The sequence below is a fragment of the Lycorma delicatula genome, chromosome 10 (genome assembly GCF_047948215.1).
Source record: "Lycorma delicatula isolate Av1 chromosome 10, ASM4794821v1, whole genome shotgun sequence".
Lineage (NCBI taxonomy): Eukaryota > Metazoa > Arthropoda > Insecta > Hemiptera > Fulgoridae > Lycorma > Lycorma delicatula.
The window spans coordinates 5,600,190-5,626,758 of NC_134464.1; the positions used below are offsets into that span (position 1 = coordinate 5,600,190).

General features: G+C 30.6%; 1 protein-coding gene across 8 annotated transcripts in view; it reads right to left on the minus strand.

Moving 5' to 3' along the window:
* The window catches only part of e(y)3 (PHD finger protein enhancer of yellow 3), a 117,874-nt gene that overhangs the window by 77,333 nt on the left and 13,972 nt on the right, over positions 1–26,569 (minus strand). For all 8 annotated transcript variants that reach the window (XM_075377242.1, XM_075377241.1, XM_075377238.1 and 5 more), the window contains 5 exons: positions 19,332–26,003; positions 15,196–15,558; positions 13,337–13,376; positions 5,984–6,325; positions 1,326–1,537 (listed from right to left, as the gene is read on the minus strand). In XM_075377242.1, coding sequence (XP_075233357.1) covers positions 1,326–1,537; positions 5,984–6,325; positions 13,337–13,376; positions 15,196–15,558; positions 19,332–25,989 — 7,615 coding nt within the window. In that variant the 5' untranslated portion in view covers positions 25,990–26,003. The remainder of the gene's footprint in view (positions 1–1,325; positions 1,538–5,983; positions 6,326–13,336; positions 13,377–15,195; positions 15,559–19,331; positions 26,004–26,569) is intronic.

Consider the following 26,569-nt stretch of genomic DNA (forward strand, 5'->3'; position numbering starts at 1 on the left):
CAGACAACAAAAAACATATTTGACCAAACATTTCATGAGGGTGTTTAGACTTATTTAAGTACGATTCTACTGAGTTTTTCTGATGTTTTATAACAGTAGCTGAAATATGCATTAACCCCTTATATGCTAGAAACCAAACAACGGGTTAGAGCAGGTATAAGTGTGCCAAAGAAAGCAAAAATTATTCCATTAGCAGGAAAAATCATGTTTACAATTTTTTTAGGATTCTCATGATACACTGCTCATAAACTAACTGGAAAAGGGCAGGACCATAACTGGGGAGTATTATATATTATACTTCACTACTGGACCAATTGAATGCTAATCAGGCTAAATGTCAATATCTGCCAATAAGAAAGCGCTCTTTCAGCACGATATTGTGCCTGCACACAAATCTCGAGTTATAGCAAAACTCCAGATCTATGCTTCCAAGAGCTTCCACAACCATTGTATTTGCTGGATTTGGCTCCACTGTTACTTCCTTCTCTTGAAATCTGATAAAATGGCTTGCTGGATGAAAATCCAATTCGAATGATGAGGTCAAAGCTGAGAAAACAGCTTTTTTGCAGAGATAGACAAATTGCATTTTAGTGAAGTTATCAAAACGTTGGAAAATCGGAGGTGTAAAAGTATCAAATTGCAAGGTGACTTTAAAATTTTTTAAAATATTTTTGAAAATTTTTTAAAGCTGAAAACTTTCTAAACAACCCTCGTTTTTGAACTCTACTGAGATTTTACAATTACACAATTTTAGGTTGTTATCAACAAATACTAGGCATATATATATTTTTTTTTTCTAGGCTTGGTTTCAGAAAGGGCATCTGATTGTAGAAATCCTATTCATCTAACTTCAGACAATCAAGTTGTATGTTTAAGAAAAAAAATTTGTATATTTTTTATTATGGATATAGTAAATTATACATCTGCAAGTTTTTTGAATGTTTATTTCAAATCTCATTATGCGCACACGCCCAACTGCTGAATTATTAATTAAATGATATTGTATTACATGAGTCAATCAAGATGTTTTAAAAACCTTTTATTTTCATAAAAATTTAGATAATGCAAGAACTACCAAAGAAGAAAGTGCTACTGATTTTGTTATTAAATATTTCTCTAACATCTTCTAATAAATGCCATCACTTCAGAACTAATTATTAAAGTTAACACATAAAAATATTCAAAATTTTGTTGCTTAATAATTACTATTAATAAATATTTTTCTGACTATACCTAAAAAAAATATATATATAAATATATTGTAAGTTTATATTACTGTTAACTGAACAAAATCACAACTAATTAAAAATTTACCAATTACTTACCCAAATCACACATAGATTCAGAGACAAGACCATTATCACATAGCCATTGCCTTTCCTCCATTTCAACAGCACGTCTTTTAATATCTGGATATTTACGTTTAAAACTTTTAACGCCTAAATACGTAGATATTTGTTCCTGAATCATAAATAATTCACCACCTTGTAATGGCCATTGATATTCAGCAATCTGATCTACAGTGAACTCTTTAGAGCTAGAACAAAAAGCCGATAAAGTATAATAGTAATAAACACAAAATTGTCATTAATTACACTAACATCATTTAAATGTTAACTTATAGGCTTAATATTAAGCAAAACTTAAGAAAATAGCTAAATGAAATATATTTATGCATAATAAGACATATTAATATAATAATAAAAATACTATTATGATCCCATGTGCCGATGTAGTATTGTGACATCACATGATTTGTAACTATTTCTTACAGATACGGGGGGTTTTTTTTTTATCAGACTTAACAATAATTAAAACACCATATTATTTGTGTAATATAATAATAATAATGATAATAATCAAAAATTTTTCTTCTTTTTTGAATTCTTAATGTACAATTATTATAGAAACATAATAATTGTAAAATCAACATAAAAGTAAAATTAGTTGATGAATTCACAAAATATTAAAAATTAAAAAGTTGCATCAGAATCAAAACATGGATATGAAAATAAGGGATGTTCAAATTCAGTAATCTGATCCAGAAAGAGGGTTAGGGCAAGGGTGTTGCCAACAACAACCTTGTTTAACTTATTATCAGGAAACTTAAAGCAATGAAGTCAGAAGAAAACAAGTCAACAAATGTCTGTATAAATGAATTAAGAATTGAACAAGTAAAACAATACTCGTTAATTGTAAAAAGCTGCAAAAATGAAAATGAAATAAAAACACGAATATTAACAACCGAGGAATCATTTAACATAAACAGTTACATAATAAGATGGATTTAAGAGCTGAAGAAACATCTAGAGTAAAGTGTACTTTTGTACGTGGATACAAGACCATGATACCAAAAAAAAGAGACTGGAAACCTTTGAAATGTAAGGATGAAGGAGATCGAAGAAGATTAAATGAACAATGTGAAACAAAGTAATGAGGAGAGTTAATGAGAATACAAGCTTAATCATAACGTTTAGAATATGAAGAGCGATGAAATATCATCATGTGAAGAGAAGAACCGATTAAAATAATGCTAGAAGCATTATAATGCTAGTAGCAGGTACAAAAAAGAAATGAACTAAAAGGAAGCGGGAGTTATCAATATCTAACAGGCTTAGTTGGAAATACAGGAGAATGGATATGGACATGGTGCTAAGAACCTGTCTCAAGGCAGGTAATCATATGATAAGTTAATTCATATTATTAAATTTAAATAAGAAAATAATACTATATTTATTTATTCCTTTTTAGTACACAAATACAAACACTTTGAATTTAATGAATAATAATTAAACGATAGATGAATAATAAGTCGATAGATGGGTGGAATATATTGAAGAGTTATACGGAGGAAATGAATTAGAAAATGGTGTTATAGAGGAAGAAGAGGAAGTTGAGGAGGATAAAATGGGAGAAACAATACTGAGATCTGAATTTAAGAGAGCATTAAAAGATTTAAATGGCAGAAAGGCTCCTGGAATAGACGGAATACCCGTAGAATTACTGCGCAGTGCAGGTGAGGAAGCGATTGATAGATTATACAAACTGGTGTGTAATATTTATGAAAAAGGGGAATTTCTGTCAGACTTCAAAAAAAGTGTTATAGTCATGATACCAAAGAAAGCAGGGGCAGATAAATGTGAAGAATACAGAACAATTAGTTTAACTAGTCATGCATCAAAAATCTTAACTAGAATTCTATACAGAAGAATTGAGAGGAGAGTGGAAGAAGTGTTAGGAGAAGACCAATTTGGTTTCAGGAAAAGTATAGGGGCAAGGGAAGCAATTTTAGGCCTCAGATTAATAGTAGAAGGAAGATTAAAGAAAAACAAACCAACATCCTTGGCGTTTATAGACCTAGAAAAGGCATTCGATAACGTAGACTGGAATAAAATGTTCAGCATTTTAAAAAAATTAGGGTTCAAGTACAGAGATAGAAGAACAATTGCTAACATGTACAGGAACCAAACAGCAACAGTAACAATTGAAGAACATAAGAGAGAAGCCATAATAAGAAAGGGAGTCCGACAAGGATGTTCCCTATCTCCGTTACTTTTTAATCTTTACATACTAGCAGTTAATGATGTTAAAGAACAATTTAGATTCGGAGTAACAGTACAAGGTGAAAAGATAAAGATGCTACGATTTGCTGATGATATAGTAATTCTAGCCGAGAGTAAAAAGGATTTAGAAGAAACAATGAACGGCATAGATGAAGTCCTACGCAAGAACTATTGCATGAAAATAAACAAGAACAAAACAAAAGTAATGAAATGTAGTAGAAATAACAAAGATGGACCACTGAATGTAAAAATAGGAGGAGAAAAGATTACGGAGGTAGAAGAATTTTGTTATTTGAGAAGTAGAATTACTAAAGATGGACAAAGCAGGAGCGATATAAAATGCCGAATAGCACAAGCTAAACGAGCCTTCAATAAGAAATATAATTTGTTTACATCAAAAATTAATTTAAATGTCAGGAAAAGATTTTTGAAAGTGTATGTTTGGAGTGTTGCTTTATATGGAAGTGAAACTTGGACAATCGGAGTATCTGAGAAGAAAAGATTAGAAGCTTTTGAAATGTGGTGCTATAGGAGAATGTTAAAAATCAGATGGGTGGATAAAGTGACAAATGAAGAGGTATTGCGGCAAATAGATGAAGAAAGAAGCATTTGGAAAAATATAGTTAAAAGAAGAGACAGAATTATAGGCCACATACTACGCCATCCTGGAATAGTCGCTTTAATATTGGAAGGACAGGTAGAAGGAAAAAATTGTGTAAGCAAGCCACGTTTGGAATATGTAAAACAAATTGTTAGGGATGTATGATGTAGAGGGTATAGTGAAATGAAACGACTAGCACTAGATAGGGAATCTTGGAGAGCTGCATCAAACCAGTCAAATGACTGAAGACAAAAAAAAAAAAAATTAAACGATGCAACATTCAATCCTAATTTAACGTTTTTAATATTGATAGTAACCACCAGTGAAAAACAGAAAATAAATAAAAAGGAGAAATATTTAGTAATATGAGGAACAGTTATTAAATAAGGTATTTTTTCAAATTTAATTTAAGGTCTTTTTACATTTAATTTATTACCTAAGAAAGGAAGTTTTTAGAACTATTTAAGAATGAGCAGGCTAATACTTCCTCTTGGAAAAGCCTTGAATTATCTCAGAATTGTGAGTGAATAATATCTAATACTGCAAACTACTCGGGTAGACCACCACTGTTGGTTTAAATTAGACAATAGTATTTGTTCTGAGAAGGATAAATGAATATTCAAGACAAAACATCATATTTACCCCACAGTAATGAAAAATGAGTTCATAGAAAGAATGGATATAATAATGGATTACTATACCGATCACAGAGACAAAAAGGCAATCAAAACTAAGCTAGTATTCAACATCTGCTAATACCAAAGTTTAGATGAGATCACATTTTTTTTCACAAAATTAAACAAAGTTAGGTAATAAACTATTCAAAACAGATATAGGATGATTTCCTGCACCACCCTTTTTAGAGAGATTGTGTTTTTATACAAAAACACACTGTATAAACAATGTGATGTATAAGCACAATCTAATCTTAGACCACATACATTCTGGAGCTGACCCAGGGGCTCCCTTGAGTTGATCTAGGGGATCCCTGGGGTCGACCACGGGGCTTCCCAGGGTCACAGGGCCTATCCCAGGACTGCAGAGCTTGCTTCGCTCGTCATTTCAGCCTAGCCAAAGAACTCTGCCTCCTGGTCTCTCACACCCTCACAGTGTTCGTTACCCTCATATGGTTGTGACAATAATGTTAATAAATAACAAAGTATTGAAACTTAATAGAAACCTGAAAAAAAACTAAATTATAAAAGGCAGAATAGTAGTAATTATGGTAACTAAAGTACACACACCTTTGACGATGAAAAATTCATAACTTATTCTGTTGCCGTGGTGACAAAAATAATGAAGTAAAAGGATTAATCTTTTTTTTTCTTTAATGAATATAAATTCACAACTTCACATCCAAGGGATTGCCCAATGGAAACGCTTTGATTTATAGCTTAAAACCTTCCCTGAGAAAACACGACTGTATACAACAAATTTGAAAGCAATCGGTCAGTTGGTTCTCACATGATGCCAGAATAAAAGCTTTATACATTATGAAATATATACGACAATGAAAAATTATAAATTGCTAGTAAAAGATACTTTTTTCAACAATTCAGCCTGACCTAGAGAACTGAAAAAAATTCATAATTGAATTATGAATTTAATATAAAATTACAAAAAGTAAAGGTTTCAACTTGTTTACAATTAATTTTGTGGTTCCTGCAAAATCTGATAAAAACTGGAAATATCATCAGATGGAAAAATAATAATTATAAAACTAACTCTAATGGCAACAGCACTCAAGAAAATACGCTGAATAAGAACATTACAATAAAATAAAAGTAAAATTCAATTTAATGATAATTAATTCACTCACCCAGTAACACCAGTTTGATCAGAATTTTGCAGCTCACTGGACTGAAACTCACTAACAGTGCTTTCAGTTAATTTTGCCAAAGTTTTCTTATGAGTAAATTCTGATCTACAATTCCGATGATATAATACTGTCGGTGGAATTTCTTTAGTAATATCTTCAGTTAATTTTAATATAGGTTCAAACTGACGAACAATTGCAGCCTCATAAAGAACAGTCCATGATCTGTGATCAAGTGGACTAGTAAGTTTCTTCAAAGGTGTTTCTTCTAAACAAATACAACAATAGTAATGTTCTCTTCTTCGTTTTGGTGTAGGAGCTTCATCATCACCTTCAGCAGATAATCTGATAAAAAAGAAAATAAATATAGTAAATTACATAACATAGATTCAATAATTCATTTTATTATCAGATTCAGAAGTTTCTTTTTGTATAATAAATATTATTACTGCATTAGTATATATATAATATATAATATAATATAATATAAATCAACTTAATCTACTTAAGTACACAAATAAGAAAAGTCTTAGCTTATTTTTATTTTTACTTTCTTTATAATTTTTACGATAGTAATTTTGTGGGATCCCGCATCATCAGTCGTATATAAAATTTGTGTACAATTACATATTAAACACAAAATATTAAGAGATGAAAATTACATATACATATGCAAAGGCATATGAAGTCATTACGTAAAATAAAATAAAAATATAATCTGTAATAATAAACATAACCTCTATATGTGGCTAGCCAAATAATTGTGCTATTTAAATAAATAAATAAAAAAAAAAATTTCATATATTATCTATGAAAGTGCTACTACCTATTGCAGCTTTTATGAGTATATCTCCCTCAAAATCCGACTGTAGGTTGATTAAGTTGAATCTTTGTTTATATATATATATAAAGATTTTTTTTAATATCTAAATTTTTATTTATATTTCCTTTTTTAATTTACAATATTTCTAAATTAGTATTAACATCAAAAATGGAATGTTTATTATTTATAAGGTGATCTGCAACATAAGAAAAGCCCGGTTTTTTATTTTTATAATAATACCTAAAATGTTCATAAAATCTGGCTTTAAACAACCTATTGGTTTTACCTATACAAATATCTTCACAATCATTACATTTTATCTCACAATCCCCACATAAATTGTAAAAATCAGTTTATTTGTATTTTAAATCAATTCATGTTTAATTATAAAATCAATTTATAGTATTTATAGTATGTTTTTATTTTATTTTACTTAATGACTTCATATGCCTTTGCATATGTATATGTAATTTTAATCTTTTAATCTCTTAATATTTTATGTTTAATATGTAACTGTATATAAATTTTATATACGACTGATGATGCAGGACCCTGTGAAAGTACTATCATAAAAATTATAAAGAAAAGAAAAAAAAAAAAATATAAGGTGACTTTTCTTATTTCTGTACTTAGGTGGATTAAGTTGATTTATATTACATATTTAAATTATTAGTGCAGAGGTGATACGGGTCTTGAAAGAATTGATTTTAAAACTACGTATGCATATACATTTGGTTTGGAAGTTTCAGTCTAACACAAGAGATTGCACAAGTATGACCAAGTGACTATGGTATTTGTCACGTATGATCTTCAGAGGACATGCTTCAAAGTTTCAGACATGTGTATTTCAAACTGGTTCAGACATTTTCTAAAAACTGGTTAACACTTAATTTAAGCTGTTATAAAGTACTTTGTTTTAAAATGTATAACCCCAACAGATGTATGTCTTTCTTGTGCTCAAGACTTCGTTGAAACTGCCGACAGCAGCCCGAATTTTTTGCAAACAATAGTAAGTGGGGATGAAAGCTGGTGCTTCATGTATGATCCGCAACGAAGCGTCAATCCACTGCTTGGTTGAGTCCTGGAGCACAAAGACTGGCGAAAGTCAGGCAGCAAAAATCACAAGTGAAAATGATGTTGATTGCATTCTTCGACTTAAAGGATCTGATTCAACATGAATTTGTCCCAACTGGTCAGACCGTGAATTCTAAATGCTATTTGTAAGTAATGAAACGCGTGATGCGTCACATTCGTCGAATTCCGCCTGAGTACAAGAATCCGGCAGTTAACTGAACTCTCTTACACGATAATGACCCGGCACACATGGTAACAGTTTTAACATGTTATTGTGCTGTAAATCAAATCACCGTCTTATCCCACCAGCCCTGTTCACCCAAACTGACTCCAGCAGACTATTTCCTGTTCCTGAAACTCAAGTTGAAGATGAAAGGTCACTGTTTCGATGACATTCCAGCCATCCAAAGGGCTTACACCAAGCAGTTTAGGCGATCCCACAGTGATTTCGCTAAAGCGTTGACGGGCTCTAGCGGTGCTGCAACAAGTGTATAACTAGAGATGGGTTCTATGTAGATGGCTGATGTGGGTAAATTCATTTATCTTTAAATCTATATTTTTATTTAATTCAGTTCGGCAACTTTTCAGACATACTTCAGCTGGTTCAGAAAGGTCCTGCAGTTAAAGATCTCTGAGGAGTGAAGATAAGTAGTGCAAAAGGACAGGGAAGGAATGGCCAGCCTGGAAGGAAAGGGTAGTTGGAGCCCTAGGATCGCTGCTAATGATGAAATGTGGGGATTGCTGAATCTGTCTACTTGGTGGAATGTCATTGGACTGACACCAAATTTGCACCTTCCACCTAGGTGATACCATCTGCTCGGGTGAGTTACCTGACCTGGAATACCACAAACAGAGTCCCTCCATCTGGGAGTTCCTTGGACCCCGCTATAGAGGAGAATGGACAGGAGACATGGAGAAGATTAGAGAGGAATTCCAACAATAGTCACTAGAACACATGGGAAGGGCTGGAAAGGGGAAAGTCCACAGATGGAGGTGGTTAGGAGGTCTCGGGTTGTTGCCACTGATAAGATGTGTGTGACTCCTGGCCCAGTCCTTAGCGTCCCGTGATGAAACAGCATGTCCTGAATAATGCCGGGTATTGGGGCATATTAACTTAGGGAGAGGTTGTTTAGTTTGCCCCTATCTTTGGCAGGAAACCACAAACACCCAGTGGTGCAGGCTGCTGGGCATCTGGTTACAGATTTTTCCTCCTCCTCCGACGTAAAAAAAAAGATAAACAGTAGATGGAAGCAAAAGTACACCAAAGAAACTGAAAATGTTAGGTTCTAGCAGTAGGAAAAATTATGGCCAGGGGTTTTTGGGATTCTCATGGTGCAGTGCTCACAAACTTACTAGCAAAGGGCAGAATTATTACTGGGGAGTATTATGCTTCACTAACGGACTGATTGGAGGGTATTATTCAAGGTAAAAATCCACATTTGACCAAAAAGAAAGTGCTCTTTTATCAAAATGCACCTGAATACACGTCTCAGACAGCAAAATTCCAAGAGCTATACTTCCACGTGCACATGAAAGTGATTCCATATATACTGTATCTGACAGATTTGACTCTCGGCCAATTATCCTACAGAGTTCGACAAATCACACTATACTGAGAGTATTAAAAAGTTGGAAAGTTTTTGGTCTAAATGTATCAAGTTTCAAGACTACATTGAAAAGTTAACAATCTGAGAAATCTTTTGTTTTCTTTGTCACGCCAACAACCTTTTAAAGAGCCCTAGTAAAAATGGCTAAACGTCTTAATCACATTATTAAAAATAGACACATTACAAGTAACCAGACATCATAAGTATATAAATAATAAAAAAACCAAAACCTACACTTTTTTATATTGAAAAATTTTAAAAATAATAATTTTCTTTAACAAATAAAAATGGGGAGTTTAGCTGAATTGTTATGAGAACAGATATTAATTAAAGATTAAACAATTTCATTATTTGTTATGTAAGAAATAGGTACAAACAGCGACAAACCCTGATTAATGATGTTTCTTCATAACATTACATTTTGTTGAATATTATCATCTCTTTATAAACTGTATTTATAAACGGGGTGTTCCAAGACATATTCGCCAAACTTCAGGAACTGATTCAGGACATCAAAATGAGCAGAAAAGTTCATAATGATATAAGTCCTATTTTGCTTTGTTTTCCTTCTGGATCCCATTCTGGATTTCAAAAGATAACATCATATATTGAAATTCTAATATATTTATAAAATATCAAACAAATTTTCAATCGAACATTTATTATACAAAGTAACGAAACAGTGAAGTTTTTATTTAATTTACTTAATTAAATTATTAATTAAGGAGCTGTGTCTCAACATACTGCTCGCCAAAAATCATATGCATATATATATATGTTTCTAAAATGGTGGGCTGGCTATACTTTTTCAGATTCTACTTGTAAAACTAAACAGAAAATATCCTTAGGAAAAATGGCAATTTCTCCTTTGTTCTCCTCCTGTCCGCCATTTTGTTATTTTTATATAAAAATTTATATCTCAAGTTCGGACAGAAGAAACATATTAATATTTGGTAAGCGTCTTGGTAATAATGTTTTCAAATTATTTAAAAAAATCAGGAATTAAATACCTTTGCAAATTACAAAATGGCAGCTACGTTTATTTTTCAATCTGTTATATCTCCATAAATATTAGTTTTATCAAAATTTATGTGATTTGCTTAAATACTAAGCCTTTTATTTTGAACAAAATGACATTTCATTTTTTAAAATTGGTTAACAAACAGCCGAATTATGGCAGAAAATTGATGTTGTAATTTTGTGTCTGTTTTCATGTCCACTTTACATTCAATTCGATTAAATATTAATTGTTTTATTTATTGTTAATTCTAGTATTGTAAATTAGTAGGAAGTAAAAATATATTATTAGTGTATATTTTGCATATATATGCAATATATCGATATACTTTAATATAACAAGTATACACCTGACGACCACCACAAGACGTACTAACGAATCAGGATTTTCTGCTACTAATCAGTACATTCACGTGCTAAGCTAAGGGGGGAGGGGCAGACACACATACAAATGCCCTTTCATAAGGTAGGATATATAAATATATATATATTATTAAACATGTCCTGATATATTCAAAATCAATGTCAACAAAACCACTGAAGATAAATAGATGAAAATTTGTATACCAGTTCTTCACAGTACACAAATTTCTTACCCTAAGAAAAGACTTTTTGAAATTCCAAGTATAAAGGGTTAAAATGGAATAACAATAAAATTTACTAATTTTTTAATTTCTTGGTAACAAATGAAGATAACTTAATTTTTGGTGTGTTTAATCTTCACTTGAATATCTAAAATCCAATTTCTATATTTTTCAAAATTCAATCTTCAATTTGGGTGAAGAAAGATAAAATACGTTGAACAATGATTGCACATTTTCTCCTTTCCCACTATACTAAACAAAATATTCACTAGATTTGGATTTGCAAATACTCTTCAGATAAAAAAACCACCTTAAGTTTGTTTTTAATTTTGATCTTTTAAGGGGTGCAACAGCATATGACACACAGCCACTGCCACTGTTATTGTATGTGTGATGTGATTGGCTGCACCTGCCTCTGGTTACTTGACTAAAAAGTACAAAATACAAAGATTAAAAAAAAAAATTTGAAGTACGGTCACCTCCTAGTGATGTTTATTGGGTAATGCTGAGAATTGGGCAAAATACATTTTTACCTGTACAGAGGACAAGAAATCAGCTGTAACTACTATTTTTAAGTTGGAAGCCGACTATTTTGAAACTCACATTCTTCATACCACTCAAAGTTTCAGGTCCAATACTGACCAAACTGTTGCTCTGATGAAATTACAAAACACAGATAATTTTTATAAATTGAACAGGCTTTAATTTTTATTTATCATTGTTACACTCACAAGCATGAGCGAGGTTCAGGGGCAGAGCCCCTTGGCTAGATAGAAAGACTGGCTAAACATCCCCTGACTGTGATGGGAAACACACATAATCACATGACATGAGTGAAGCCACGACAACAATGCTAGTAATACACACACACATGCACACACGCAAGTATATTTTTACTTTTTTGTCCTACATAAAACATGCAAATATATTATTTGCCATAGCCACATCTGTTGAAGGCAATCTGAGCAACATTTGCCTTAAAATGATACAGCTTTTCTCAGGAATCCCATGTCAGAATTGCCAGGGAGGGAAATTGAGGAGTAAAGTTGCTCCTACTGGCTCCTTCACTGGGCTGAATATGTTGCCATACATTACGCTAAGCCCACAAGAATGTAAAGCGATTCAGCTCTCGTGACACTTTTACTTGATTCAGCAATAATACAATCTGTATAGTGAACATCATTGATTTCAAGACAGTAACTCTGATCTTATATCTCAGGAGCTTTATATGAAACCTTACAAACAAATGAAAGGAGTAAAGCAAAATAAAAAAATAACCATTAATAATTGCATATGCAATGAACAAGCTATAACAATAATTTAAACTCCGGTAAAATTAAATAAAGCTAAAATATTTAAATGAAACTATTTCTATACTTATTTCAAAAGTAAAACAATAATAGGACAATGCAATTTTTTTTTTAATTAGCTCATTACAGCTTGGTAATTTTTCAGACAACACATGTTTCTTTTTCAACGTTAAGTTTTTTGTACTAACTTTTATTTAGTAATTGCAATCGCTTAGGAACAGTTAGCAAAAGCTTAGAACAGGCTTTCTAGCTTATCATTACGTATTCATTTCTATCATCACACAAAAGTCGGCTTAGTAGTTCTATTTCATCATCGTTGAACTATTGTACTATCTCTACACTGAATAATTTACTAGCTCGATTTGTTATCAACTCACAATTTAAAAGATATTTGTCAAAGTAAATTTCCAGATTTTTCAGAAGTAAATAAAAAGTCATCAATTTTTCCTTTAAACCGATCTTACTCCCTAGAAACTACCAAAATATCTTAAAGTGTAGCTAACCCCCATTTTATTTTATTTTATATTACATTAAAACCAATATAAAATAAACTGAAACAAAAAGTAACTTCGCTGAATATAACTACACTGAATGTTGTAACTAAATGTAACTATTTAAAACTTACTCGTTATGACTGTCATATAAAATTCACAAATATTTGTGAAAATTTTAAATCGGATATTAATTTCTATCATCACACAAAACCGTCATATAAAATGATATATAAGAAAAATTCTACAACACTCAAGGTGAATCCTGACAGACTGCGAGTACTGCTGTCTAGGTAATATGTTTCTAGAAACGGGAAGTTAAAATGGAATTTTAGTGTTGATTTGAGTTGGTTTTTTTAATTAAATTTTTTTTATTAGATATGATTTTTGTGATATTTATGATTTTTCACTCAATAGGAAGAAAAAAAGAAGTATTATTTTTTTTTTTACCTTTTCTCTAACAAATCACCATATAGACCTTCCTGTCCATCTGAAAAAAAATTTTAATTATTAATTATATCGCAATAAAATATGAGAGTACGTTTCTTAATTTTTTTTTCTATATAATATATTAACGGTACATTTTTAGCTTAAATTATACAGCTGATATTCTCCTTTACCATTAACCGCTAGGATACCGAGCACTGGCTTGAAATGTTAACCTAAGGTTAACTTAATCCTAAATGCTAAGTCCTATGTCTTTCCTTAGGACTTAGGAACTTAAAGTTGAATTTTAAAATATTTTATTTATAATACATATAAGTACTATTACTAATTTTTCTGTTGAGAGTACCAATGTTGATGTCTTAATATTTTTTTTCTAGAGACATGCCTTATTTTATGCTTTTAGAATCTTCACACGACTTTTGCATATCACAGAAAGACAACATAATACTCTTTGTAGCTTTACAACAGTTACGTTTTAATGATTTCTTAAAAACAACTAGTTTCAGAAATGGCAACTTTATAATATTTTTATTTTACACATAACATTAATGAAAAAATTTATAATTTTATGTGAAATTATTGTTTAGTGATTAGGTAGAAAATCACATTTTTATTTTTAATTTTCATATTTTTCACATCTCTACATCGGTAAAAAAAAAAGAATCACTTTATTTAACTCATAATATATGATTCTGAACAATGTAAATGATCAGAAGTTTGAATGCAACACTTAACTAAAATAATAAATTCAAATAAATCTAAAAAAGTGTAAAGGAATTTTTTTTTGTATATGTTTTGACAAATTTACATAATTTAAACAAAATCAAAATCTTTATTGCTTTTTAGACTATTCAATTTTCAAATAATAAATTATTTCTGAAAATCACAAAAAATGAGTATGAAAACTCATTTATTAGAAAATTTCATTTATTCTAATTTTTAACATTTTATTTAATGTATATTTCATACTTGTAACAATAAAACTGATGTAAAAATAATTACAAATCACCACCATCATGACATCTACATTATTTTAATAAGGAAAATGAAATGATAAATTGAAAAATGCCAAATTTTTAACCTGACAACAGAACGCTTAATGTACTACTGTTTAGAAACAAAAACAGTAGGTTAGTCATTTAAAGGAAATAATATCTAATGGTAGTATTTAATTAAATTAGGATTTAGAAAATTCTGAATGTGACAAAGATAACTTAATTATTAATTAATACAATAATATAGAATCAGTAAAATGAAATATTTCAAAAAGGTTAATAAATTTTCGAAAAAGGAAATGATAAAAAAAATAACACATGACAGAATGAATATAAAAATAAATTTTAAACGCAATAATCATAAAAGATATGTCTGAACACATTACTAGATTGTGTACAGATGATATTGCCTAAAATTAAAATAATTTTTTTTCTGAAGCAAAAGTAAATTTGTGAGCTACCTGTTAGGGGGAAAGAATTACTTGAAATGCAATATTGAAAGATTTAATACCAACAAGTACGGTCTAAAATATCAAATTAAAATATTTTTTGTGTAATATTATTAGTCTGATATAAATTAAAGTTTTCAAATGAAGTAGTCGGGCTACAATTATTTTAGAAAATCCATCAATTTCTGTATTAAGTTTATTAAACAGAATTATTACTAAAATGCACAGTATTTTTCAATGTTTGAGAATTTTTTTCTTTGAAGTAATTTATTTAATTTATAAAAGTACATGGATTACACAATTAAAAATATTTTTTACCTAGATTCAAATTTAAGTACCGGCTAGAATATAAATAGGAATCTGAATATACAATGAATTAATAAATACCAATCAACAAAAGGAAAAGTATGTAACAAACCTCTATTGCTTCCTTCCGGTGCACTCATTCTTGTTTCTTCTTCAGCTAAAGCAGATGCTATTGCAGCTGCCTTTTCTTTTTCACGAGCCTCAATTTTCATTCTTTTTTTCTCTAAAAGTCTTAATTTTCTCTCTTCTTTTCTCTTTTGTGTTCTTTCTGCTTTTGTTAGTTTTCTATCATCATCATCACTTTCTTTTCTTCCATCCCCAGATTCATCATCGTCATCATCATCATCCATCCTACTACCACCAGACAATCTTCTTCTACCAGGTATTTTATTTCTCATCATTTCTTGTTCAACATTATCAATTGTAATAATATGTTCATCATCAGTAAATCTTCTTTTATACCCCCTACCACGACCTGTTATATAATAAGAATGAATTTATAAATCAATAAGAAATAGGAAATTAAATGTTATAGCAAACAAATCACATATCAATAACAACAGTGAAACATAAAGTAATTAGAATATTGTATTCAATATTTTATTCTCTTAAAAATAAAAATTAATACAAAAAGTTTTTTTGTCATTTAAAAGCATAAACAAAAATACTTTTGAATAATCAATTTTATACATTTTCAATATTATATTAACTTATAAAAGATATATATATATATAAAATAACACAAAAGCTGGTATATATACATATATACCAGCTTTTGTGTTATATATATATATATATATATGTGTGATTATGTGTATTTCCTTATTTGGTGACTGAAATAAAGAGTAGGACACTGGAAAAAGCGATTCAAATAAACAAATAATGAAATTTAATTTTTTTATTTTCATACTTACATGGCAATCGCAGAGCTACAAAGGTCGTTCAGTAATTAAAAGACAAATGACAATTATTTAACAGAATAATCTTGAAACTGTGTGACATTCAAGTTGGCACTCTTGACATAGGAAATATCAGCTGTTCAAAAATAATTCCCATTATTTTAATCTCTTTTGTTTATTTGAAAATGTCAGCTCTGTTTAAAACATATATGGTGGAAGAACAGCAAACTACGATAAGATTTCTGTTAGGTGTAAAACTGGTCAAAATTCACTCAGATATTAAAATAGTATGATAAAAATTTATTCACTGTTGTAATTTTTAAAAGTGGATCAAACAATTTAATTTGGGTAGAACAAGTGTCACTGTAGCAGAAGACCAATGTAAATTTTGACTAATGCTTTGCAAAATTCCATTAATGATCTTTTTTGCAAGGGCAGACACAAAAATTTAGGAATTATTGGAATTTGTAGAGAATATTGACACTGTACATTCAATCACCCATAATAGGCTGAATTACTGCATAATGTGATCAAGATGGGTTCTGGTGAGTTCCAAGACAAAAGACTCAAATCACAAAGACACCCGAGTTCACAATTTTGTGGAACGTAAACAATGGTTTTTAGCACAAGATAATGCTTTTTTAGTGTTTACATTACAAGATCTGTGATGAAATTTTGATAAATAATTTTGAGCAGAATCAAACATGAGAGTATGAAATGAATCAAGAGTTCATCCACCAGGAAAGATTCAAAACCTCAAAGTACAGTTTTCATAACTAATTGTGGCTTTTATAAAATGTTTTTTCTGCAACCACATAATACGTCATGTGGTCCAACCACTTAAACAAAATTCTCCCCTTAAGCAGAAACTGAATTGTCTAGCAAACAAAATGATTTCATAACAACTATTCCAATAAACAATTCAGAATTGTCTATTACCATAAATCAATCTACAGTCACTGTTATTAAACTCAAAACAAAACAAAAAACCACTATAATTCAAACTTCACGAATCCTAGCATTCAGTTCTTTAATGCTATGCGAATATAATTGGCTTTTATATGTCCTCCAATAAAAAAAATCACACACCAAAAGTACTGGTGGAGATAAATTACATCTCTATTCCAGCAGCAACGATATTATTCACCAATGACTGTAAGTTCCATCCTGCTGAAACCACATAGTGCCCAGTTACTGTTATTAAACTCAAACAAAAACACTGCAGTTTAAATGCGTTCTTTAATATTCTACCTATTAATCTTAACAGCCACTCTGACAACTTCATCACAAAGTTATCATACGTGTCATGCTATCATCTTTTCTCATTAATTACATTTTAAATTTCAAACCAAAACTATCAGGCTTACTTTAGATTATTTAATATTTTAAGAATAGTTATAAGCTTTCAGTAACTGTAGTCTTTACGTAGGATTGCTATTGTACTAATCAATAGAGCCAATGTTAACAAATACCTGCTTCTGTTTACAACATATACCTACGGCTAAGATTCAATTTAATGAAGAAATATAAAAATGAGTTTCAGTTATTTAATTCCTATTCAATTTTACTAAAAAATAATATTTAAACAAAACCGAATTATTTATTTTGATAAAAGTATTTAATTACACTGTTTCTTTTTGGTCAGTGCATAGTTTTATTGAAAAAAAAATGTAAACAACTTTCACATGATCTGAATAAACTCATTTATATTTTTGCTTAGATTTTTTCAACCATATTACAAAGATAATTCACAATTTATACTGCAACCTTTACTTTTAAATTTTAAGGATATACTTTTATAAAACTGATATACTTCAAGTTTGAACTAATTTATAATATTAAACAACACTCAAAATGATCTGAACTGAAAAAGTCTTTATTGTCAACTTAAAGATATATTTTTTTATAAATCACACATTTCAAGTTTGAACTACTTTAACATACTGAAAGACACTCACAATGATCTAACTTAAAAAAAGTTTATTAAAAACACTGTTGTAAAAATAGATTTAAAAAGATAATTTATTTTGTTTTATACTTAATTTTATTTAAGACTGCGTAAAAAAAATATTTCACCAATATTAAAATATATATACATATAGACTGTTGTACAAACAACATTAATGCGAGCCTATCGCTTCTTAGGGTAAAACACATTCCTATAATCTTTAAATTACAGTAATAAACCATTATTTGAAAGTAAGCTGTGTATGCTAAAAGAACAAGAGAACATAATTAACAAGAGCTTCTTTAAAAATACAAAATAATCACTTTAAAGTCTTACTTTTCAATAATCTTAAACGCATTGTATCTTCTAATAAATTAAAACACATTTATACAACTTTAAATAACCAGTGGAAATACAAAGTATAAATTGAAATCAGCTGATTATATATTTTTCAAATGTCCCCATAGCAACTTAATTCTTATTACATAGAAAATATTAATATATATATTTTTTTTTAATGTGCAATGGTCAGTGGTTTTCTCTTCACATAATGATTTTCTTAACACTAACATCTTCATTCCAAATAATATATATCTGAATGTTTTAGGTTTAGTTTAATGCTATAATAAAAAAACAAACGTACAATTTAATAAGGATGAAGTATCTGACATGTAAAAAATTAAATAGAATAAAAATACTTCAGAGATATGATTACCAATAATTCAAATGATTTTACTGCAATCAAAAATTCTAATGCTGCTACTCTAATATAGAGCACAGTATAGTCATGTATATGCAGCAGCAAACAGTGATTGTCTAAGTAATCCCTAGGACCCTGTGATTGCACAACACAAGAATTATGTATCAGGACTTGAATTTAGAAGGCAAAGATGACCAAATTTTTAAGTTGAGGTTATCATTGCGAATGAGAAATGGGTGTACAACTATAATTAAGAGACTAGTTTTTGCAGTGGAAGAGCTTACACTATCTAAGACTGAAGGCAAGGCAGATCAGAAGTGTAACCACAAGCATGCTCAACATTTTCTTCAACATTCACATGGTATACTTCCAATCATAATATGAATTTACTACTGAGGGTCAGATCATTAATGTTGAGTTCTAATGTTATGTAAAAAAATATACATAGGAAGGCATTTGACACTAATCAAATAAAACTGTGACAAGAGGACAACTGAGCATGACAATAAACATACTTGTTTACATTATACTGCAGTAATAATTAAAATTATTTAATAAAAAAATAGGAAAAAAGATTATTAATGGAACTCAAAAAGAAAAATTTGTTACTTTATAAACACAGTTTAAGGAATAAAGCCTGCTTAATATCGAAATAATCAAAATATATGACAAATCAAAATAACAGAAACAAAACTACTTACCACGACCTGAAGAGCCAACTCGACCTGCCATAGAAGACCCCCTTGGCCTGCGAGTTCTGACAACAGGTAATTTAACACGACCACGGCATGAACGTTGTGGCCGTCCAGACATGGGTACAACTTGATCGGGAAAAAGAGTATGATGTCCAGGTGTTGTAAATACTGATTCTGACATATCAAACAAAGGAACAGGAAATAGACCTCCTCCATATTCTTCACCCATATGGGAACTCATTTCCATATGATGCATATCCATTGGTGGGCGAGCTTCTAGCGGTATTTTTCGAGGTCGACCTCTTCGTCTTTTAGGAGGGTCGACACGCACCATTTCTTGTTTTAAATGTAAAGTATTCATTGGATCTGCAGGAGCCGGTTCATTTTGTGTTGATACAACTTTAATAAACTGTATGTCATCTGAAGATGAATTGTGAGATTCTGATATTAGGGCATTTAATACTTTTGGTGGAGTGGATTGAATGTTAAATTTTACCCCGCTTGAAGTCGTTAAAACAGCACTTTCTTCAACTTCTGTTTTTATCTTTTGCTCCACTGTCTTTGCTAGTTCTTCATTTTTTTGTTTCTCACCGCTTTCAACAGGAACAATATTAACATCTGTTAAATGTTTCCACTGTCCAGATTGATCAGGAAGCTTGAATTCAGATTGGCTGCTACTTCTATTAACAACTCCTTTGCCAGAATTTAGGGACTCTTGAGAAATAATTGGTGTTATTGTCACATCAGAGTCTCGTAATATTTCTCCTACTTTTACAGACGTATCTTTATCTGCAACAATAGACTGATTTGAAACCTTTTTAATATCTTGTTCACTTTTTTCTTCTTTTGGTATCATTGTAGTAGAAGCTTTACCGATCTTAAGAGTATATTCAAGTTGTTTATTCTGTGAAGAGATAGGTGAACTTGCAATGTTCTTTCTTAATGGTTCTTGATACATGGTTACAGTACTACCTTCTATCAATTCGGGTGAACACTGCTCTTTTTGTTCAAGTAAAACAGTTTTTTTTACAGTTGTTAATATTTTTGCATCTGTAGCAGTAGTAGTACTAGTAGTAGTAGTAGGGGTGGTGGTGGTGGTAAGATTAGCAACAGGTTTAGTAGAAATAGTAAGATTAGAGGAAGGTTTATTAGCAGTTGAAGTAGTAGTCATAAGATTACAGTCAGATTTTGAAGAGGTTGCAGGTGTAGTAATAATATTAATAATGGGTTTAGTGGTTTGAGATTTTAAAGAACTATGTATATATGACACACTATCAGTAGCTATTTTCTTAGTCTGTTCATTACTACTTTCTTCAGCAGAAGACACTACATTTTCAATTGACAATAACTGCTGCTTTGCTGCTGGCTTTTCAAGAGAATCATCAGCTTTTCGTTTAGTAACTTTTGCAGGTTCTGGTCGTTTTTCTTCAAGTTTTTCACGTAATAAATTTGACTCTGGTAAAGACTGTAAAGAAGTAACAGTTTCTATAGGCTTCTTAGGAACTGATAATGGTCGAATAAGCTTAACTCTTTTAGGAGAATCAGGAGTTTTCACTCTTGGAATATTAATGTCGGCAGCTTCAACTTTTGTTGTAACAGGCTCTGGGTTGATTTTCTGTACATCTGCGTTTTCAACTTCCAGAGCAACTTTTCCACTTTCAGTAAAGTCAAATTCTTTGACTGATGCATCAGCTGTCAATTTTCTGTCTGTACTTTTTGATTTAGTAATATCTATCGCAGATATCTGCAACTGATGACAAGGTTTCACATTAGGACTAGTACTTTTTGTTTCTTCTGTCATTGACCCTGTAATTTTGTCCAAGTTTTCTAAATTACTACTTGTAGTATCTGATTTTGAAGAATTTGAATCCACAGATATTTTTGAAGAGTCATGAATTTTAACCGATTCAGATGTTTCTTTATTTGTATGTTTGATTTCTGGTTTTTCTGTATCAACTTCCAGGTGGGTTTTTTCAATCTCCACTGTGCTTAAAGAATCCTCTTTCTCTACTGCTTCAGGTTTAATTTCTTTAAAAGATGCTTCTTTATTTATAGATTCATGTACAATCTTAACAGCAACAGTAGACACTTTTTCTGCTTCTGTATTAATAGCTATTGTTTCCTGAGAAGATTCTTTTACTAATTTCATATTACTGGATAATTCAGCAGGCTGATTTACGACTTCATCTTTATTACTAGCTAATTTTGAAACAGGTTTCACAGTTGCATCCTTCTCTTGTGATGTTTTTTTTATATCTTTTAAATCAGACTTTTCATTTGTGCAGACAGTAGTTTGGGCTAGAAGTTTTGAAGGGAATGCTTCAATTTCTCCACTTTTTTGTTTGTTCATATCAAAAATAGGCTTTGGTGTAAAAACCGGTCTTACAAGTTTTATTCTCTTAGAAGGTTCAGGAGAATCTTTAATCTTTATCTGAGCACTCGAATCACAAGATTCAATTTTAGAGACATGAGAATCAAGCTGAATTATAGGTTTATTAATATAAATTTTACTATCAGATTTGATAATCACTGAAGAGTCTATCTTTAGTAAATCTTTCTGAGGCTTACTTGATTCTAGACTATCCGTCAATATAAAATCGGGTTTTAATTTTAAATCAACAGAGGGTATTTCATCTGATTTTATAGCAGTGACCAATGCATCAGTTTTGGGTCCTTTATGAGATTCTTCATCACAGCTTGATAGGTTTTCACTTTTGTAGACATCCGGTGTTTTTGATGATGTATTAACAGACTCTTTAACAAGTTCTTGCTCACCTGCCATAAAAGGTATAATTTCTTTTGTACATATCGGTGGAGGAATATTACTCTGACTTGCACCTTCTTCAATTAAAGAACTCATTTTAGAGGTCTTTAATTTAGGATTATCAGTAGGAATTTTCTCATCATCTTCAGCTGACTTAAAGACTTCAGTAGCTGATTCTTCAGAACTGGTTTCATTATTTTTAACAACTGAATGATCGGAAGGCTTATTAACTAATGAAGATGATTTTTCTTTTGATTCTATTTTTGTTGACTTTGCTACAGTTTCAATATTTGGCCTATTCTCCTCAAAAGTATTTTTTTTTAAAGATTCTTTAAATTTACTTTTCCTTAAATCTCTATCATACGATTCTAAGAATGTAACAGTTTTGCCAACTTCAGCTTTTAATGCTTGTTTTGAAGGAGATGAGGCTGAAACAGGTTCAACTGTCACAGATGACTGATCAGATTTTTGGTTTGAAGTATACATAACTTCTGAAGTTATCTTTTCCTCAAATTTAGCTGCAGAATTACTACTTTCATCACCATTATCAAACTCTTTAACCACATTTATATCACTAACCTTCTCCAATACTTTAATTACCTCAGAATTCACTTGTGAATTTTTATTATCATCAGACTCAACAAGCAAACCTTGTTGAGTCTGATAACCTTGGCTTACAGACTGTAATTCTTTCTGATCTTGACTGCTTTCCTGATGCGACTGCATTTTTACATCTGGATATAAATTTAAATTGTCTCTTTTCATATTTCTATCTGCAAGTTCGGATATTGCTTGCTTCTTAATGTTCAACAAGATCTTTTCAGAACTTGAACTTTCTGAATGAAATTCTGTTTTGCATTCAACAGGTGAAGGCTTTGCACCAGAATTTTCAGTTTTACTTATTTCAGAATGCACTCTAGACAGCAGTTTCTCAGACTGTTTATCATCCGGAAGTTCAGACTCTTTACCTTTTTTACTAACAAGTCTTACAGATTCACATACAATTTCAGAAGACTCATTTGCAGACTTATTTTCTGATGTAGATAAATTGGAATCATCAGATTTACTTGGATATTCACTGAATAATAGCAGAGTCTGAGTTTGTGGTATATTAACGGATTTTTGTGTACTTACAGGACCTAATTCAGATTTTTTGGTTTGTTCAAGTGATAACACACTAACACATTCTTCTTCTGACTTTTCTGAAATTGACAAAATAAGCTCCTTATCCTTATAGGAGAGATTTTTTACAGAACATGTAACATAACTTTTTCCAACAAGCTCATTACTACTAGATTCAGAAACAGTGGATTGTTCAGATACAATATCCATTTCAGTTACACGCTTGGCACCATCAGTTATAGTTAATTTATTTGGTGATTTATCATTTTCAGTTATAGAATCGATGTTTTCTATAAATTCAGATGACTTTGTAACTATTGTCTGAAGACTGGGTTTCTGACATAATTCAGACTCTCCTGTGTCAATCTTTTCTTTTAAAACTGAACAAGATTTTTCAGTAATAAATAAATTGGATTTTTTCAGAGATTCCTTATTAACATTTTTATCCGTATGATCTTTTGAAGATAGTTTTACTTCTATATCAGACACATTTTTTTTTCTGCTTAGACTGAGTTTAACCCCTTCTGGACTTCCTTCTAAATAAGATAGCATCATTGTCTGTTTTTCAAATAACACAGTATCATCTTTTCTTTCTTTACTGACTATCCTTGAAACAGATCTTTGGAGTTTATTGTCTCCCTTTAATGTATCTGACACAGATGGTTTATCTACTGGCTTGTTAATTACAACATTCTCGTTTTCTTTTAATTCACCGGAAGATTCTGGTTTCTCAGCAAGTACCTTATGTGACAAATCCGATTTTTTGCAATTTTGTAAATCCATATTCACTAACTCAATGCCTACCACTGATGTTTCTACAGTAGGATATTCATTTATTTTTTCCAAAGCCTCAGACTTACTTTGAATATTACCATCTACCGAATCTGACTGCTTTGATACATTCAGTTCTGCAACAGATAAGTTACCTTCATTTTTTGGAATATCCAGCAATTCGTTTATCTTGTTTCCATCATTTTCAGATGGAATAACTTTTGAGCAGCCATGCACTTCAGGTTCTGATTCTACTACAGCACTTTTTTTAGAACTGTCAATAACCTTGACGGACTGTACTTCCAAATTTGTTTTTATTTCTAGTGGCTTGGGTTTATTTAAAGTCAGCTCTGATTTTACAATTTCTTTCTTTTCTTCTTTATGGATATCAGAAAACTGTTTTTCCTTACTAATTACACCACATAAATTTTTCCCTGAAGTGGGAGAACTAAAACTGGTTGTACTCTTATTTACTTTTTCTTTAACTTCAATTCCTGATTCCTTTACCACCGATTCAGCAATTTTTTTTCTAACTACATCTTTAGAGAGAGTAGACAATATTTTCACACTTCCTACTCCAATCTCATTTTCAACATCATTTTTCTCAACAATTAAATCACTTTTAGCAGTTTTAACAGATTCTTCACAAGCTATTTTATCATCTGATACTACTTTATCAGTGACAATAACTGTCTGCAACATATCTGAGGTAACAGGTAAATTTTGGGTTTTGCACAATTTTTCATTATCAATATTGACTGTATCTACTGATGAATTTGATTTTTCAACAGAATTCAATAATGATGATAAAGGTAAACTCAGTAAACTTGGTAATGGACTCTCTTTTATAGTTTTCTCTGGATTTATCTTAGAAATTTTATCATTACTAACATTAGTGTCAATCTGACTGATACCTGAATTTTCATTTTTATTTAGTTTATTACTTACATCCTTATTAGTACCAGATTCATTAGCACTACGTTCACATGTGGACTTCTCTGAATCACTTTCTTTTTCTGTTTCTGCTTGAGATACAGGACTAAATTTAAGCTCCAAAATCTCTTCTTTAGACTCATCTTCATTTAAATCATCTTCAGATGATAAATTTTCTTCATCATAAGTTTCCTTCAACATTTGTAAAGCGGACTTTACTGTCTTAGTTTGTGTAGCAGTTTTAACTGAAATCTTAGAATCAGATAACTTTGATGTACCTGGTAACAAACAAGAAATCTCAGATGATCTTTGTACATCATTATCAACTATTCCTTGCAATGGTTTATCTGTTTTCTCAGAATCTAACTTTTTAACAGATTCTGTACTTTTTTTAACAACAGGTTCTTTATCAACTATCACTTTTGAGAAATCTTTTTCAGATGCAGTAACAGCCTTAACACCTAAATTTTTAGTATGAACAGCATGCACAGGTTTACAGACACTAGCATCCAAAGATGCTGATACAGTACTTTTTACTGTTTCGTCAGGTTCCGATAACTTTGAACGATCTTCCTTTGAGGATTTCATACCCATTTTATCAGATGATTTTGAAGGCTGTGCAATTTCAGAACTTTCATTTAATACCAAATGTTTTTCAGTATCAACAGAGGTACTTTGAACAATCTCTGACACTAATATTTTAAAACTGTCAGGTATCTTTTCCTTACTAGAAAGAGACTGTGATTCTGACTTAACAGATAATTTAATATCTTCTCCATTATCTGTTGGTTTGGTAGATGCTTTATCAGATGGTAAAGGTATATCAATAGGTTTAGTGGGTACCGTTTCAGGTGGCAAAGGAATATCACTAGCAATAGGGGAGATTGTGACGACAGGCAAAGGAATATCAGATGCTTTAGTTGGGACTATTTCAGAAGGTAAAGGTATATCAATTGCTTTTGTTGGAGCTATATCTGAAGGTAAAGGTATATCAATCGCTTTAGTAGAGATCGTTTCAGAAGGCAAAGGTATATCACCAACTGATAACAAAATTTCCTTCCCTTCTTGATCCATAGATGCTTTTTAACCTGTAAAAAAAAAAAAATAAATAATAAATGAAATAAAACTACAACATATGAGTAATTGATATCACTTACATTATCAACATGTTCACAAAGGAAAAAAGTACATAAATGTTGAATAATGTACAAAAAAATAATATAATTAAGCTGATGTTACTCGTTAGTAATGTTAATGCAGGTTTTATCAGTTCATATATCTCAAATTACACACAACGCAGCACTATATTATCATAAGGTGAAAAATATAAAATTGCTTACAACAAAGTTTTTTTTCAAACAAAGCATTAACTCTGATGATCTTGACATCAGTTCTTATGATCAGACTAATATAATATTTCTAATTAAATACATGCAGTACATTAAGTAATTATTCAGAACTTCTGTACAAGTAGCTATTAACAAAACTGTAAATAAATAATAGCTACTGATTAACAACTAACTGAGAATATCGTCATAATAGCTCATCTTTTAACAACAATAGTAAAATTCATCAACTGCATTTTTTATTTATTATGTGTTTCAAAGTTTTTTTCTATGTAATTTTTCTAGATAATGGTCAGTTTTAATTCCTA